General features: G+C 38.7%; 1 protein-coding gene across 1 annotated transcript in view; it reads right to left on the bottom strand.

Moving 5' to 3' along the window:
- Positions 1 to 4,793: 4,793 nt before the first annotated feature.
- The window catches only part of UBE3D (ubiquitin protein ligase E3D), a 76,979-nt gene continuing 64,469 nt past the window's right edge, over positions 4,794 to 17,303 (bottom strand). The window contains exon 10 of the mRNA XM_059842548.1: positions 4,794 to 5,742. Coding sequence (XP_059698531.1) covers positions 5,722 to 5,742 — 21 coding nt within the window. The 3' untranslated portion in view covers positions 4,794 to 5,721. The remainder of the gene's footprint in view (positions 5,743 to 17,303) is intronic.

Below are 17,303 nucleotides of genomic sequence, written 5' to 3'. Positions count from 1 at the left end.
TCATGCAGAGCTGATAGAGCACTGACTGAATTTCTTTCTTCCCTCTTCTTGTTTTACAGCCAATGACCTTTCTTGCAGGAACAACACTTGTGAGCTGTGCAGCGCCCTCTAATTATGATGGTGCAGTGATGGAACTGACTCCATGTCTGTCCAGATGTGTTTTCATGCTTTTCTCAGATATAGTCAGCCCTGCTCCTATCTATGTGCCAACTCAATTCTATATTCTGAAACAGGACTGACAGGGGAAGACAAGAGACTCCATCTCCCTCCTCTTACACTGAACATCGCTGGGTGATATAAATTGGCAACAACTCCACTAAAGTTGGGTCAGCTACATCAGCTTTATCATATTTGATGATCTGCCATCTGATGATCTGTGCAACTCAGTTGATGGTCGCATAGGGACTTTTTTCCCAGCTGCACTGCTGAGAAAATGACCTTGTTGCTAATGGGAAAGTCGTAAGTCTTACGATACAGTCAGAGATTCAGAAGTGAGGACACACATATAGTAAAAGAGAAGATGCCCAGCCCACTGGGGTTGTAATAACCTGGCGTCAGTAATGAAGGTGTAAAGTCTGTTTCACAAGCCCATTGTTGGTGGTGCTGCCACAAGCACATGGTAGAGCCCATCTGCAGCTGTGCCATCCTGCTGGTGCTATAGAAAACCCACTTATCACAAAAGAACGTGAATAATTAAACACTTTGCAGTCTTGAGGAAATGATTTAAAGCATGTAAGATAGACTTATAGACGTTTAATATTTTGAAATAAACAGCTTTCTACTATTTACACTGACAAATTGATAGATATTTGTATTATCACTGAATGTAAGAGGGTAGAAGAAGCATCTATCACTAAGAACACAGAACTGACCTGCACAACCCATGTGTAAGACACCTAGCTGGGAATAAAGCCTGTGGCAGTGAGATAATAGTGTTACTGCTGTGTTTAGAGAACACCAGTCAAACACACAGAATCACAGAACTGTAGGACCTGGATGCAGCAATTGCTATCCACAGCAAGAAAAATGCCATGCTATTCAACACTTACAGTCACACTCAGGTATTAGAAGACAGATGTTGCTACTGAGCCATTTTCACCCGGACCTGCAAAATTCCTGATATTCTGTGAACGTTGCCAAATGCTCCCTGGCATCTGCCATGAGGCAACTCAGCCTGCTCTGAATTAATAAACTGAAGCTGCTTCAAAACACAAGAGTTGCTCAATGTCTCTATAATTTGTTCATCTGAAGATTTTGCAGGGCTTCTATGACAGTGATTCAATGGTAGCAAAAAAACCCATGGAGGTAAACCAAAAGGAATGAGGTTGATGAGCTAAAGCAGTACCTCAAGCAAGTTACCTGTCATTTATAATGGAGAGCAGTCAGCTAGGAGAGGAATGATAGAACACAAAGTCTAAAATTGAAACCACAAACTGATGTTTGGGAGGAACGAAGATGAAGGCAGCAAAACAAAAAGAAAATTACTGGAAAGCATTTGCATTTAAACCCAGAACATTTGACAGCAGAATCATCTATTGTAAATTTTAATTAAAGCTGTTCCTCATATACAAAAGTTTCTCTACACAGAAAAGTTAAGACAGAGGCAAACTAGAATTTGCCCTCCAACTCACAGGGTAAGGCCAGTACAGCTCTCTGATTAACCCATTTGATATTATTAGTCAGTTTATCCTCACCTACTCTAGCAGGAATTTAAACAAAGCTAGAAAGACACCCTGATTTTGGAATTAAAAGAGCCCCACTGGGACTCAGTCTGGTATGCCAATTTACTATTTCAGTTAAATGGTCACCCTTTTTAAGAACAAACAGTGAGCCCTACACAAATGCAATTGCCTCATGATCCATTAAGGACAGCAATAATATTGTTGTCTGTTGTTGCTAATTGGCAAGTACAGTACTGGTCTGACAGACAGGCATGTTTTCTGCACCACAGCAATAGCCAGCTTTATAATCTAATAACATATAAGAATTAAAGCTAACATTTTCATTATCTTCTTGGTGCCATAGAGTATTTGGTAACCACATTAGGAAAGGATGCACATCTCAGTTAATGCATGTTGTGATCATTGATTAATTATTATTACTTCAGAACTAACATCGTGCTTGGAACTACAGAAAGCAAAAATTAGGACAGCTTCTGCAGTGAGAAATGCAGACTGAAAGAGATAAAAATGCTGGAGAGAGAGGGCAAGCAATAAGGACAAAATATTTTGTAAGGGCACAGCTTCTAGGCTAGCCCCTATCTTGGTGCTTGCTTTTCCATCTTCATGGAGCTACTGTCTGCATACTTCAAAACTAAACAAACTTTCTGTTACAGCTGTATCCCAACATGGTATTTAAACCAGACTAAGATGCACCACTAACTCTGTATGCAAAGCAAATAACACAGTAACTAATTGTCCTTTGCAATTATACTACTTCTCAAAATGCTGATGTTAATAAGCAAACAAATAAAAATAAATTTAACAGAGGGAGAAATGGAGGCAAGAGCAGTGTTAGGCAAGGGTCAAGGCAGAAGGTGTGAGGGGAACTCAACAGTCTTTCTGAACCTAAGTCCATTTTTTATAAGAGCCCATGGTTCACTGCAAAGATAACAAAGGTCAAGTTTTGCTTTTACAAAGCAGAGAGATTTCAAGAAAGTGTCGAATGAACCTGTCAAACCTCAAATCCACTACTGGCTCAGTAGGAAATGTGACATAAAAAATAGGAGGGGAGAAGAAAGACCCAATAAAGTTGTCTTCAGAAACAGGAGTTCTGAATAACATATTGCCTGGTACCCGGGAGAGCACATGATCATTTACTATTTTCTGAACATGGCCAAATTAATCTATTTTCAAACGGAAAGACATCAGAGACAATTATATGTTATCATATGTGGTCTGATATTTTGAAGTAATTTCAGTAGTCAAACATCAGTAGAAGTCTCAGAGCTAGAATCAAAGAAAGGGAAAAATGACACGAAATGTGTCAAACTGCCCTGATGCTGGTACAGACAGGCAACTATGACCACTGAGAACATCGAGAAGGAAAATGTCCCCAAATGGGAGGGCAGCTTGAACAAAGAGATTCATTCTTTTTGTTTTGGGGATTTAACAACTTGCAATTGTGGTGGGCCAATCCTAGCCAGCAGGTAAGAAAGCACCCATATGGCTACTCACTCATGCCCTCGCTCCTTTACCAGCACAATGGGGCAGACAACAGGAAGAAAAAAGCAAGAAAATCTGTGAGTTGAAAGGCAGTTTAATAAATGAAGAGGGGGGAAAAAAAGAACAAAAATGGAACCATGTCAACGCTGGGGTCCCCCTGACACAGGTGTAATTAGCACTGACTCTATGATGAAGAAGGTTGAACTATTGTTTTATTCTTCTCTCCTATATTCATACTATATTTTTAAGAAACTTGTAACTCCTTCCAGCCCATCCGATACAGCTTTGATCTCATTGGTTAATTACTAAAACAATACTACCATTTGGTAAACAAATCTCTATAACACATTCCACATTTGCCTAGCAACAGGTGCAACAAGTGGAGATAAGAATTGTTTTCATTCTTTCTCCGAGCTTTTTCACAGCTTCTTGCAGCCTTCCCCAGGGAAAAATGCCTGGGAAGGCCTGTACCTGCTCTCTGTGGCCAGAGAGCTGCTGCCACAGAACCAAGTGATGCAAAGGCAGTAACTCATCACCTCCCACAAGAAGACCAATGCTCAGGTATTCTCTGAGCAACCACAAACTTGGAAGACACCCCTCTTCCCCCTTCTTCCTCTACCACCACTTTCACTGCTGTGTTTGATGCTGTATGGTATAGGACAATTGGACAATTCAGATCAGCTGTCCCTGCTGTGTTCCCCTGCTAACTTCTTGCCCCTCTTTACTGGGGAAAGTGGGTGCAGAGTGAGAAAGAAGAGAAAGTTCAGCTATAGTCAAAATATTGATGTTGGAGGCACCATTGGAACCACAAACCACAGCGGCTGTTATGAAGAAGGTTGCTCCATACATGCAAAATAAGAAGAGGGTAATTTAAAGAGGCTGAAAAATATTTTAAAGATCTAATATTTTGATGTGGTATGAATGATTTCCTTCTGCAAATTGCTCTGTCATACTTAGATATTTATCTGTTGTTAGATATTTATTATTTTTAGATGTTTGTTTTTGTTAGTTGTTTACTATTGTTACTTATCAAAGTACCTATTATTAGTAGATATTTAAAATAGAGACTTGACAAGGTAAAGGCCTTGTCAAGCCTCTAAAGGAGAGAAATGATGTCTTAAGTTTTAGTGTTCATTTTTCCCAGACTCTGTGCTGCCTAGGTGTGTAGCTCTGAGCTTCATATTAAGTGTTAGTAAGCTCTCTTCACAGAGTAGGTGGACAAATAATTCCTCTTCTAGCTTGAGACCAAGGACAGCTTATAAAAGTTTCAGGCCCAAGAGCATAAGCAACGGTGGACTGAAGAGAGAAAACAAGAAGAATGGGACTTCACAATCTGAAGGTGTAATTAGACAATTAACCCCAATATGCAAATGGAGTTTATATATATATATAAATGTGTGAGAGCCCGTGACCGGTTGTCCATTTTTTTGGACCAGAGACCATTTTGGCTTCATCCTGGGTGTAGCCCTGGCCAGGCTATTGTAGTGCCCAAGGTGCATCCATTAAAGCCTTTTAATAAATACCTGCTTTATTCTTTAACTCTGTCTAGCCTCTGTTCTAGGTCAGCCTTCCCAAGGCATCATGGGAAGCTGAAACTGTCACAGAAATTAGGCAGAACAAATAGTAAACTAATTTAGAAAAAATATTTTATTCATAAAATGACTCAACATCGGTGCATAGACAAAATATCTTGGAGCTAGATAATTTAGTCCCTGAATACAAAAGTCAGAATAATTTTGTTCTTCCTTCAATACTGAAAACTAAAATAATAACAGAAAAATTATATCCAGAGTGGGCGCTGTGAGGCCTCAGCTCCTTGTTTTGGATGTGTAAAACTGAGCTGTCCAACACTTTGTAGGATCACTTCCCATGATAGGATCATTTAATGAGTAAAGGGCATGTTAACTTTCCTTGAAATAATAATAATTATTCCAAATAACCATAAAATCTTGATCTCCAAAACATCACATGATGTAGGAATGCAGAAACTGTCTACCTTCACTCTCAAGCAGAGAGACAAACCTTAATGCAGAAACAATATACATGATAAACACGTAAGTTTTACAAAAAACAGATTTTATATTTTAAAGTTGGACCTCTAACTTCACCAGAACAAAGAAGGTAAAGAACTCACATTAGTATCCATGACATTTTAAAACATTTGCTACCAGTTGTGAACTTTCCTAAGGATATATACATTGCTATCAAACACTGGTAAAGGTAGTACAAGATACACAGGGAATTTCCTTTTAGCAGTGAAGACATCATAATAGTCATCCTGGCTGGATGCCATAGGAGTGACAGGTAAGTCACTCTTCCAATGACATCTAAGGTAAGTCACTCTTCCAAAGACATCTAAGAATGCACTGGATACAAAAGTCAAGTCTTTGGTTTTGAAACACATTCAGATATGAAGAATACACCCACCGACCCCACCCCACTTTTTTCATATTGCCAGGGGATTTTCTTCTACAAGTGCCTCTATTGGAAGTTATCTGTACACTTTTCTCCTGAAAATAAATCCAACAACAGTTTTCAATACAGCTATCTTCGTTCTTCACATTTTCAAAAAGGCAACCTATAAAAGGAAGCAAAAAAATACTGTCATTAATTTCAACACTGCAGGTAAAACAAAGATACTTCTTTGTATCAACAGAAATTATATATTATAATAATCTTTTTACTTAATAACATACTAGTGCAATGAGAAAATAGAGGATGCTTTGCTATTTTTCCACCTCTTCTCTACCTAACATGTCTCCTAAAAATGATCAAACTTTCTTTTTTTACTCAAGCACTGTCTGCATTGCAGAACTAACACTTTTTTTTCCCCCTAGGATAACAAAGAATGTTTATCTCATCTAACTTCAAAGGCTATTTGATAGTATTTTGGAACTAGCTTAGATAAAATCTTTGATACATTCCCAGTTTTGTCTGAATATTAGTTTGTTTGAACAGTGCTGTCACTCTAAGTCAAATCCCGATTCCAAAGTCACAATGAGAAGTCCAAAGTCATAAAGAAAAATGCCTTATATTTTGAAATAACCAGGAAGCAAAATCTTACCTGAGGGGAGAAGACAAATACTTGTATATGATCAGAAGATAGCAAATGATGTACCTCTTCTCTTTAGTGCACTAAGTGAACTATCTAACAGCTATTTAGAGGGAAGGTGATCTATCAAATACAGGAGATCTATGGGATTTCTGCTGTCCCAAACTCATTTGTTCTTGGTCACATGCACGCAGCAGTTTCTCCTGTGTGGTTTTGGTTTTGTTTAGCTTTCTTCAGGATCTGCAGTATACTAATGCAGAAACTTAAGCTAGCTGACTGGAAATGACACATCCAGATTCTTATCTGACAAGGAGATTGCTTCACATATTTTTTGCTGATCACAAAGACAGAAAACTAGATGTACAGATGCCTTCCCAAAAATGCAAGAAGAAACAAAGAAAAATTACTACTGGGTTGCACAACTGTCTTCTAAAAAGATACAACCTATTCCTCCTGTCTGATAAAAAACATACAAGAAAAGAACTTTTGAGACAGACACTTTCTCTTTGTTCTCTGCAAGAGCTTTCACCAGTCACTTAAGTGAAGATTAAAATGACCATCAATTACAACTTTGGATTTTCAGAGGTGACCCTCAATCACCACTCTACTCAATGCTGTGATAAAAGAACTCATGAAGCATGATCAATCAAAAGGAATTAAATGTAAGCATAAAATATCACTGAGTACTCAAAACAGAGGATAAAACAGAGTTAAACCACTCCTTTTGGATCTTGTGCCCAAAGTATGTTTAAGAGAGTTATATGTCTGCTATAAAGGATGCAAAAATAATAAAAAAAAAATATAATATCTAAGACGGTTCTCAGAGAATCAGTCACACAAAAGATTCATGTCTAAATAACACATCTACAAGGCATAAATGGGACATGACAACAATTATTGGTTAAGAATAGAAAAAAAACCATGCAAACTCACTTCCTGAACACTCTTTTGCTACTCCAAGACTAACAGCAATAACCCAGTAGAAAACTGGAGTTACTGCATGGAACGGTTTGTACAGACAACACAACTGAGATTCCTGAAATCTCCCACATTTCCAAATCATTCTTTTCTTCTTCCAAACTGGAACTAAAATTCAGAAAAAAATTTCATGTCATATATTAAACATAAAGAAGAAATTCCTTATTATAAGAATGATGAGGCATTGGAACAGGTTGCCCAAAGAATTTGTGGATGCCCCATCCCTGGAAGTACTCAAGGCTAGGCTGGATGGGGCTTTGAGCAACCTGGTCTAGTGGGAGGTGAACCTGCCTGTGGTGGGAGGTTGGAATGAGATGATCTCTGAGGTCCCTTCCAACCCAAACCATTCTGTGACTGTAAGATTTAAAGAACATACATTTTCAGAAATGTCTATAGGCAAACCATGCCAGCAATCAGCTGGCTGGCCAGGGTGGAAGTTGGCCTGCCTTTCCCATGCAAATCTCATCACACCGACACATTCCCATAAAGTGGTTTTTTCAGCTCCATCAGCATTTTCCAGCAGAAAGCTGCTACATCAAAATAATTTCTGTCAGCTCAACCAAGGGGCGTTGTAAAAGCCAGATACTACTCATCAAGTAGGGAAATTTATCTACTATGCCAAAGATTCCCACCCTCAAAGACAAAAACTGAAGGCAAAATCAATATGCTTGTCACCTTTCTCACGATTCAGTTGCTCAGATGAATATACAGAGACATATACATAGTTATGAGGAAATGTAAAATCTTAACTCTGTGGAAGAGTCATAAGTTATACAGGCTAGGGATGAAACCCTGGCACCAGTCAAATCAAAGACAAAACTCACGGTGACACTAACAATGTGGGAGATTTGTCCTTGCATTGCAAGGAAAAAAATAGAAAAATCAAGAAAAGCAATAAGCATCTCAATACACAAGACTCAAAATTTTAAGCAGATTTTTCTACCTGAGATTGCAGACTCCTTTGCTACACAGTTTTGAAGTGCCATTAAAGTGGATATATTTGTTTAATTTGACTGCTTGCTATATTTTATAATGCATGAAATACACTTTTCTTCTCCTTTGAAAGAGTTATTTGCAACATAATGCTTCCCTAGACTGCTAGGCTCTCCTACTGCCCAATAAACTGAAAGGCAACAAAAGTAATAAATTATTACTGTGTTTATATTTATTACCAATGTGAATGAAAAGAGCACATTAGATCATTCCTACACCTGACATATCAGCAAAAAAAAATGCAAATCAAGCTGTTTAAAAAACACCTGCAACCTATGAAAGTACTTCAGAACAAAATCAACAGAAACTTAGGAAGTTTCACTTTATCCATCCAAAGTTCAATAGGAAGCATATAAAATATTCCTTTATTATACTGTTACTGTAGATGCAGTTGGATATCTAAACAGCAGTAAATTATATATTCTACATAATAAATGAATTACAGTAGTTGGGAAAATGAGACTATGTGGTTCTCCCCCAGTTTTCCATCTATTAGGATACATTCTCTACAAGACAGACACTACTAGCTTCTTCCAGCTTTAGTAGCAATGCTTTCAGCAGTCTGTACATCCAGTATTTCACTGCTACAAGAGCATTTTGAAAGAAAAATAGTGTGCCAAACAGTTATCTCATCTACAAAGGTTTATTACTAAATTCAGAATAAAAGTCAGTTCTCTAACCAGGTTTTTAACTGACCTTACCTCAGCAGATTGTCCCCTTCTTAAAGCAATCAGATTACTCCTTCAGTAAACAATAAAACAGCATCAGCTTTGTTAAAATCTCTCAGAGTCAGGACAAGTTGAGAAATCCAGGTACTGATGCCCAGTTTTAGAAGATGTACTCTCTTGACTTTCTCAGGAAAATCAGAGAATGGTTTGGGGTGGAAGAGACCCATAAAGATTATCTAGTTCAAATTCCACTTGCCATGAGCAACCTGGTCAAGTGAAATATGTCCAAACACCAAGGAGTAAAAGGTGAAAGAAAACAGTTGCAACTTCTTAAAATATTTTTAAACTATGGAGACCTAATGAATTTAGAGATAAAAGAAGGTGGCTCCAGATGGCTGAAGCTGGTGAAAAGAAATCTCTTCTACAAAGTGCTAACACTAGGTGAGCTGGCAGAGTGGATGACTGCTGCAAGAGAGGCAGGAACGTGAGAGAAGCAGCTAAACAACATATTTTAAAGAAATGCAATCTGCAAATCAGCTAAGCAAGGAAAAAGAAGTTCAATCTTTGAATCAGCTGCAAGAACCATCCCAGGAGCCAGATTCTTACTTCCACAAAACAGGAAATAACATGACAAAAGTTGCATTCCCATATTGTAATGCAAGCTTTGAAACTGTTCTCATGTTGTTCTCTTTTAAGGAGTCCAAGTGAATGGTGCATAAAAATCCTTGTGTATGTCTCTCAAAGCTGACAATGAAGGATTTTTAATACCTGTGTCTCTCCTAAGAGCTAAAAGAAAGTATGTAGAAGATACAGAATTTCTCTTTAGTTTCAGAGAGGGAATTGTATTTCAGTTTACTCCTGCATAATTATAAAGGAAAATAGCAGGTTGAAAGTAGTTATGTATGCTTCAGTTTCAGCAGAAGAAATTAAATCTCTGAATGCTTCCTAAAATATGACTGCAGTGGTTTTTTCCACTGCACAACACATAATAAAACACCACCCAGCTCAAACTTGAAGTTTAAATGTATAAAAAGACATTTTACTGTTGTCTTCTTTGAACATTAGACCGATTTTTAAACACTATCATGCCCAGTTCATAACGCTATATTGTGTTTTAGAAGAACACAACTTACATGGCTATCTTAAATCATATCTACTGCAACAGACAGTCTGTACATAGACAGATACCCATGCTTTAATGCTGCACATGTGCTCTAGTGTGAAATCAGGCGTGATGAAACGACTGCAGAGGAAACGCTGATTACACACCAGCAAGGCTACAGCCTACAATCAACATCAAATGCTGTATTTATTTCCACTCAAGGCTGACAGGTAATCAAGCAATGCCATGCCATCCATGTGCACAGGAAGAGAATAACCTTCTCAAAAAGACAAGGACAGCTGTGAGCAGACCTCTGATCCTACATCCAGCTGAGCTGGATGATACTAATCTCACAGGCTCATGGTGTCTCTCTGCTGCAAGTTACCATTCCTCTCTCCCCACAAAAGACCACTTCAAAGTTTCTCCTACTGTCTGGTGAAATCAGACTGATACACCAAACTCTGCCCTCTGGTCTGCACTAAATGGATGGGTTTATCCTAGAAACAAGAAAGGGAAGGCTTGCACAAACAATTCTGCTGGCAGATCACAGGGGAGAGACAAATCTCTGGTGGAAATGAGAGTGAGAAGCTGAGGATAGTGGTATTTTCCACATGTACAGCTGGATTTGAAAGATAACATACACTCAAAGCCTCAGATTCAAATCATCCAGATTTGTATTGTGACTAATGTTATGGCTAGTGCTAAGTGTTATGGCTTAAGCCTTAATAACTACAGCAAGTACAACTGCTTGTGTGGTTGCAATTATATTGCAGTCAAGATGCCCTGTACATCTTGACAGATGTCAAGGTATAAGAATACACACAAGGTATAAGAATACACTTATACCTTGGAAAAAGAACCAGAGAAAGTGATATAAACATGTTTGTGTGAGTATAACTAAACCTACATATCCCTTATCCCCATATTTAATAATGCACTAATACCACTACAGGGACAATGTGCATAAACAGACAGAGAAGGCCATAACCCTGCCTGACACATTTCTCACTCCTGTAAAATAATGACAGATCAACGAGAGGGAGGATTAAAGCATCTGCACCATGGCTAGGTCCCAGCTCTATAAATATTTGATTTCTGATAAACTCTGCAAGAAGTTTGGCGTTGCCATAGGTGCTGAAAAGGGACAGAGCAGACAAAGGAATAAGGTCTTTCCCAGAGAGGAAACAGTTCTCATTCCATTCCTGCGCCACCACCAGAAGCAGTGACAACTTATACCTGTTACCATTACTCTGCGGATTAGCAACTACTGGCAAAGGCTGGTTATAAATAGCCACATTAAATCTTAAGAGTTCACCTGCCTACCCACACCATACAGTTTATCTATTTGTTCTCACCTAACAATCTGGGATCAAGCCTGCAGATGCACAAACACCCTGTTCCAGAAATACATTTGGCACCAGCGTGAATGAATGGACACAAAGCAGATGGCATCAGATGAGCAGAGATGTGAGAGAACATTAACTGCTATATTTACACTTGCTCCCACTGAATCCAGAGACCCATAAAAAAGCAGCTGTCTTTTCCAGACTTGAATGCTACCAAGCTGTTGCATATTACCCCAAGATCTCAGGGGTGGCTTTTGGGGAGAGCAAAGGCATTTTTAGAGGAAAACGGAGAGTAAAGCAGCATGTTCACTACTAGAAGAATAAGAGGAGCCAGAGACAGAATCATTATGGTTGGAAAAGACCTCCAAGATGATCAAACCCACCAATCATTGAGATGAGCCTACCTTGACAGTACACCATGTACTGCCCCATAGGGCCTCCTGGTAGCCTGCAAACTCACTGGCTGTGCTCCAGCCGCAAAGGTGTCTCTGTTACACTGATGGTTAGCTCTTTTTCTTCTGTACTCCAGGCTCTTGTGATAATACTTGAACCTTGTGTCACTCAGTGTCTGTTTCCCCTATGGCATGGAGGTTATGTAAGCAGACCTGTCTGCTCTAATATCCCCTCCACAGCCCAGCAATGGCAGCCACCTCACACAGCACGTCAACAATAATTGTTTCATGTTCTCTCACACAGGGACAGTTTCCCAACATGCTTTAAATGCCATGCAGTGAGAAGTCTGGTTTTGAGTATGCACCAGAACACGAAAAAGTGTTTTATCTAATTACTCTTCCTTTACATTTTTGGTCTAAGAAAACCAAGGGAACATCAGTCTGTGCTCACAGTACCATAACTTCGTATCACTAGCTTGGTATATCTTAAATATTTTACTATAGAAACAAAAATTTTTGAACAAAAATGTCTCTAGAGGAATACAAGTCCTTGAAAAGGTCACTAAAACAATACTATAATACCACAGATTGACAGAACACATACAGTTGTACAAGCCAAGTTGAAAATATTTAATGAAATAACAAAACTAATGTGTAGGATCAATCTAAAAGCATCCAAGACTATCACTATCATGCTCGAGTTCTAAAGAAACTAAAATACATCAGGCATACTCTCTCAGACAAACAAAGCAGCACTGTGCTGCACAGAACTACGCCATGAAGGCAATAATGAAGCCAACAGAAGCACAGATTGTGGAACCATGCAATCCTAGCAAACTAAAACCCTGCAAATTGGGTTGAAGAACAAAGGGGTGTGGAATGGTGGCTTTGCAGTCTGACCCACCAACCCCTACAGGGCTCAGGTCTGGGTATGGAGGAGGGGACATTCCGTGAAGGACTCTTCACCTCACTCACTCCACAGGATGTCGAGGTCATTCTTTAGCAGATATATCTGCAGGGAATTTCACATCTCAATGAGTATGTGCTTCAAACAGCTTTAAGGTCTTACAGGAGACATAATTTTGGTCAGTGCAATGCTACCACAGAAGAAGAGGAACAGAGGTGGCAACAAAAGCTGGGAAGAGCCTGGCTTCAGCAGACTCATCATCTGAAGAATGACATTGCCCAGAACTCCTAGGAGAAGGCTGGGGAAAGGTAAGTCCTCCACTGTACAATGTGAAAGGCACTGTACATTTCTGGGCATTCAATGCAGGAAGAAACTGATTAGAATACCACTCGGATAAATCACTTCTGTCCAAGCTGGAGAAAATGTGAAATACAGACAAAACAACCAAGCAGAAAGAGAATTAGATTCCTTTCATTCAATTTCTAGAGGAATTAATTTCAACCAAAGCAAGAGTTTCCTTCTTTAAATATGATTTCTCAATCTGATAATGTACCTCCATGACTTAAGAAATAAACCCATCTATAAATCAGCACGCATTCTTTCAACCTAATCCTTCCTAAAGTATTAATTTCTTATAATAATGAAGCTAGATTTGAAATGTGACAGAGATAAATGAGAAAAAGCAAGAGACTCCTCCAAAGTACCAGGCTGTGCATGTATACTGCAAGCTATCACTTTGCTACTGCTAACAGTTGCATGATGAAACTTGCCAAAGCTTTAGAGAAAACCACTAGCAGTTGCAAAAACAGTAGAAAATAAATCTCTGCATGTTTTTAGCTGATAAGAAGACAAGCAATTCTTTAACATTTTAGATCAAGTAGTTTTTCGTGTGAAAAAAAGGAAAAGTTTTGTTGGGTTTGTTTTATTTCAGGATGAGACGGCTATTAATCTTTTTGTTTCTTTACATCTAGAAGACACAAAACTTCATGGTTTTATTTTGTTTTCTGCCAACCCTTCCTCATTAGCCTGTACTATTTTTATTTCCATGGCAGATGTTACTTCTTGAGGTACCCATCATTAAGACAGGCACAGAAACAGCAGCATTATTTACCTTTGCTAGTCTTACATACACTTTCTTGAATGCAAACCATAACAGAGTGTGTAACTGGGTACAAATGTTACATTGCAATTACTGATACAAAGCAAACTGAGTTAAAAAACCCCATGGAATTTGGGATTTTCTTAGTCAACACCAGATGAAGTTTGGTTTTTACTGTAGTAGTCACCACACTCCAAACTTAAAACTAATCATGCAGTCAGAGCAGCACACATGTTTCTGCATCAAGTGGTTTTAAATTGCTGAAGAAAAACATTTGTTTAAGCACATATATTCATGGGCAGTTGTGAAACACAGGTTAACCTAAAACAAAACAAAACAAACGAGGTACTGCAGGCTGCTGTGTCAATTAACTGCATGCTAGCTGTATCCTAAAGCTAGAGATGTGAAGGAATTAATGCCTGACAGCCCAAACTGAAACATATGATGCAGCTTCTAAAAACTTCTCAGCCTTGCTGAAAGGTGTGTCATGAGGCTGAACTGGAGGAGGGTGGGTCTGCCACCCTTTCCAAGCCCTGAACTCTAGCGAGCCATTCCACACTCACAGGCTGCTGTCACAGCAGGACTTGCTCCTGCATGATTCCCTGAAAGCCATGTCACTGTGAGCCTTTGCTCTGTTTTTGCAGCTCTCATGCCACTAGATTTCTCTGCACTCTTGGGAATTTGTTTCAACTGATCACAATCAATACTATACTGCTGTATCTTCCCCAGAAAGGGAAAGAACTGACACACTGGTGCTGCTGTGGCATTCAGCAGTGGCATTTTTTATAGTATTTCAGCATCAAAGATGAGGATGAAAAAAGCCCTGAACAAGGCACTATGAACAGTCTCCTGTCTTATAAAACAAAGAGCTAAACAGAGAAATATATGGATTTATTTTGTTGACCATGAAGCAAGTGAATTGCACCTAATTCCAGAGAGAATAAATAGGGTGAACTAAGCGGCCACATAACCTCTGTTAAACAGTGAATCTCCTCTCTCAAAATTAAGCTGATAAAGTATGGTGCATGTCAGGTGTGTTTCACAGCACACAATGCCCTTACATCTTTGATTAGATGCTGGCTTACCCAGATGTGGGATGTTCTGGTCATTTGCATGGCTGTTGCTCTCAATTAGATGCTCTTAGGTGGTATTCTCTGCAACAAAATTTATGAAGCATCCTATCTCACCAAAATACCCTCTTACCCTATTTCAATCCTATTATGTCTTAAAGAGAGGGAAGTGCTAACATATGTGAAAGAGAAGAACTGATTTTAGGTCTTTATTAGACAGTAACACAGCTGGATTCTAAGCTGGAAAATTTGTCCTTTCCTCTCCTTTTAGACATGAAATACTGTAGCACACTCTAAACAGAAAGGGGACTTTTCAAGTGCTGCATCCTCCAAACCAGAAAAATAAATAATATATTCTTCTATTACCAGTTTCGTTTTCCAGCTCAAATGATCCTTTCACCATATACTAACATTTTCTCTATTATTTCTCGATTGTTCCCTAGTGTTGAATCATTCCTCACAGTAACTCAAATTGTCTTTCTCCAATTTTTAACCACTACTCCTAATCAGTCCTTCTCCTTTAAACCCACACAACACACCTTTCATCAGGATTTAGCTCCAGCCTGCACTGTGTCAGATATACTGCAGTAGAAGATAAAGTCTTGCTCACAGTTTTTCCAGGAAAAGCAAGATTACCACAAAAATAGTTATTTGTTTCCCTGCTGCAGCAGCAGGTAAAATCTAGAAGTCAGAATCCCCTTCAGGGCCTGGCTGGAGATGCCTTTCCTTGCTTATGTTTCTTGTCTTTTTCTCCCCTCAACTTCCTTGCCCTTCATAGGAGTAAAACAGCAGGCTCAGATTTTTTCAGGTTTAGAAGAAGCACGGTGGAAAGCTAAAGAGAAAGAGGAACTGTGCAGGAAACCTAAGAAGAAAGGAGTAGAAATCAGTATATCTTGCTACAAACTGTAAGCAAGCATTTGCACTAAATAAAAGAGATGTAAGTGGGGTGCATTAACAAGGCTATCACACAAGCATCAACCAAAGAAATTACCGGGGTTTCCCTCACACTCTCTTTAACTCCCATTGTAAAAGCAATACAGTAATCTCCAGGATTCACCACTGGCAAGATGCCAGAGATATTAGATATTAATGTTGGAGGTCAATGCATCTTTGAATTTTAATTTAATGAAAATTGATCTTTCTCTTTTTGTCCAAATTTAGGTCCCTGTTCAGAGTCTGTTTGAGGCCAATCATAAGACAACCTTCTCATCTCTTACACTGAAATTCCTTAGAAAACCCAATAGACAGGTAAAACTGACACAGGAAATTATAGAGCAGCACCAGAGGTCTCATGCTCTGCCTTCAAACGGATTGTTAGGAAAAGATTTATTACTAACTACTGTGGTAAGGTGCTTTACAAACAAAGAGGCCACAAGGAAAAAAGCCAATCACTTTGGTAAATTCTCTACTTGCTGATGGCTTGGAGGGTATAATTGCAGTTTAATTTTGCTTTTGTTTCTAAATTGTTACTTTTTTTATCGGAAAAAAAAAAATCTACCAAACCCTGAAAGCCAAGAAATAGTCCACCCTCTTCATATCCTGCAATGTTTATAGTTAGTTATGTCACAGAAACCAGTACACAGATGTAAACTGGGTTTCTAAGAGTCTCCCTCAGCAAATGCTACAGGAGCAGAGCACACTATGATGTCATGCTGAAACTTCTGGGATAACTTGTCACATACTCAATGTGACCACACTGTCAGACACGGCCATCTCTTGTGTGCACACCCATTTCTCAACATACCAAACCCAAATGTTACCTGACATATGATTTCAAATACCAGTAAGACACGAGGAGAGGGCAGAGGGAGCATGACATAAAATGGATGCAGTAGAGAACAAAAATAAATTATATCTTTTATTGAGAGATTGGTTATATGCTCACATTTACACACAGTCTTTAGTTTTACATGTAATCTGAACAGCCAAATCTACCATAACTCTAAAGAAAACAGTAGAGGAGATTAAAGGAGAATGTGGCATTGTTATGTAACACTTTAAAAACTAGATAGGTTGAACACATGTCTTAATTAGGTTATCTTTTGAAAACTTCATGGAAAAAAAAGCAAGTTCGGAAAATTAGCTGCTTAAATTCTCTCTCTGCTTCCTGGCAATTAAAGCTGGAATGAGAATAAATACCTCCCTGCATGAGGTATGAGGATTAATTTGTTTGTGTATATAAATGGGTATTTAAGTATCAACTACTATTTTATTTTTAACACCTTATTGGGACTACTGCGTTCCTACCAGAGTTCAGCTTTTGGCAAGAGATTAAGACTGAGTTAAAACAGGAACAGGTGTTTGGAAGATGATATGGCTGCAAAAAAAGCACAAACCAAGAAGATGAAGGAAAAAAAATATATAAGGCATTCATTTGTATCCTGTGAAATAGAGAGAGAGACAGAAGAAAACAAAACCACAATAACAAAGGGATATTTAGGAAAATAGCTTCTGCTACTATGATTCATTCCCAGGGGGACAGAGTCTGAGCAGGGCTGTCCTTTGGTCCCAGGTCATCCTGTTCCTGTAAAA

Source organism: Haemorhous mexicanus, chromosome 3, assembly GCF_027477595.1.
Source record: "Haemorhous mexicanus isolate bHaeMex1 chromosome 3, bHaeMex1.pri, whole genome shotgun sequence".
Classification (NCBI taxonomy): Eukaryota; Metazoa; Chordata; class Aves; order Passeriformes; family Fringillidae; genus Haemorhous; species Haemorhous mexicanus.
The sequence above is the reverse complement of the archived record's forward strand: the minus strand, read 5'-3'. Positions and strand labels throughout refer to the sequence as shown.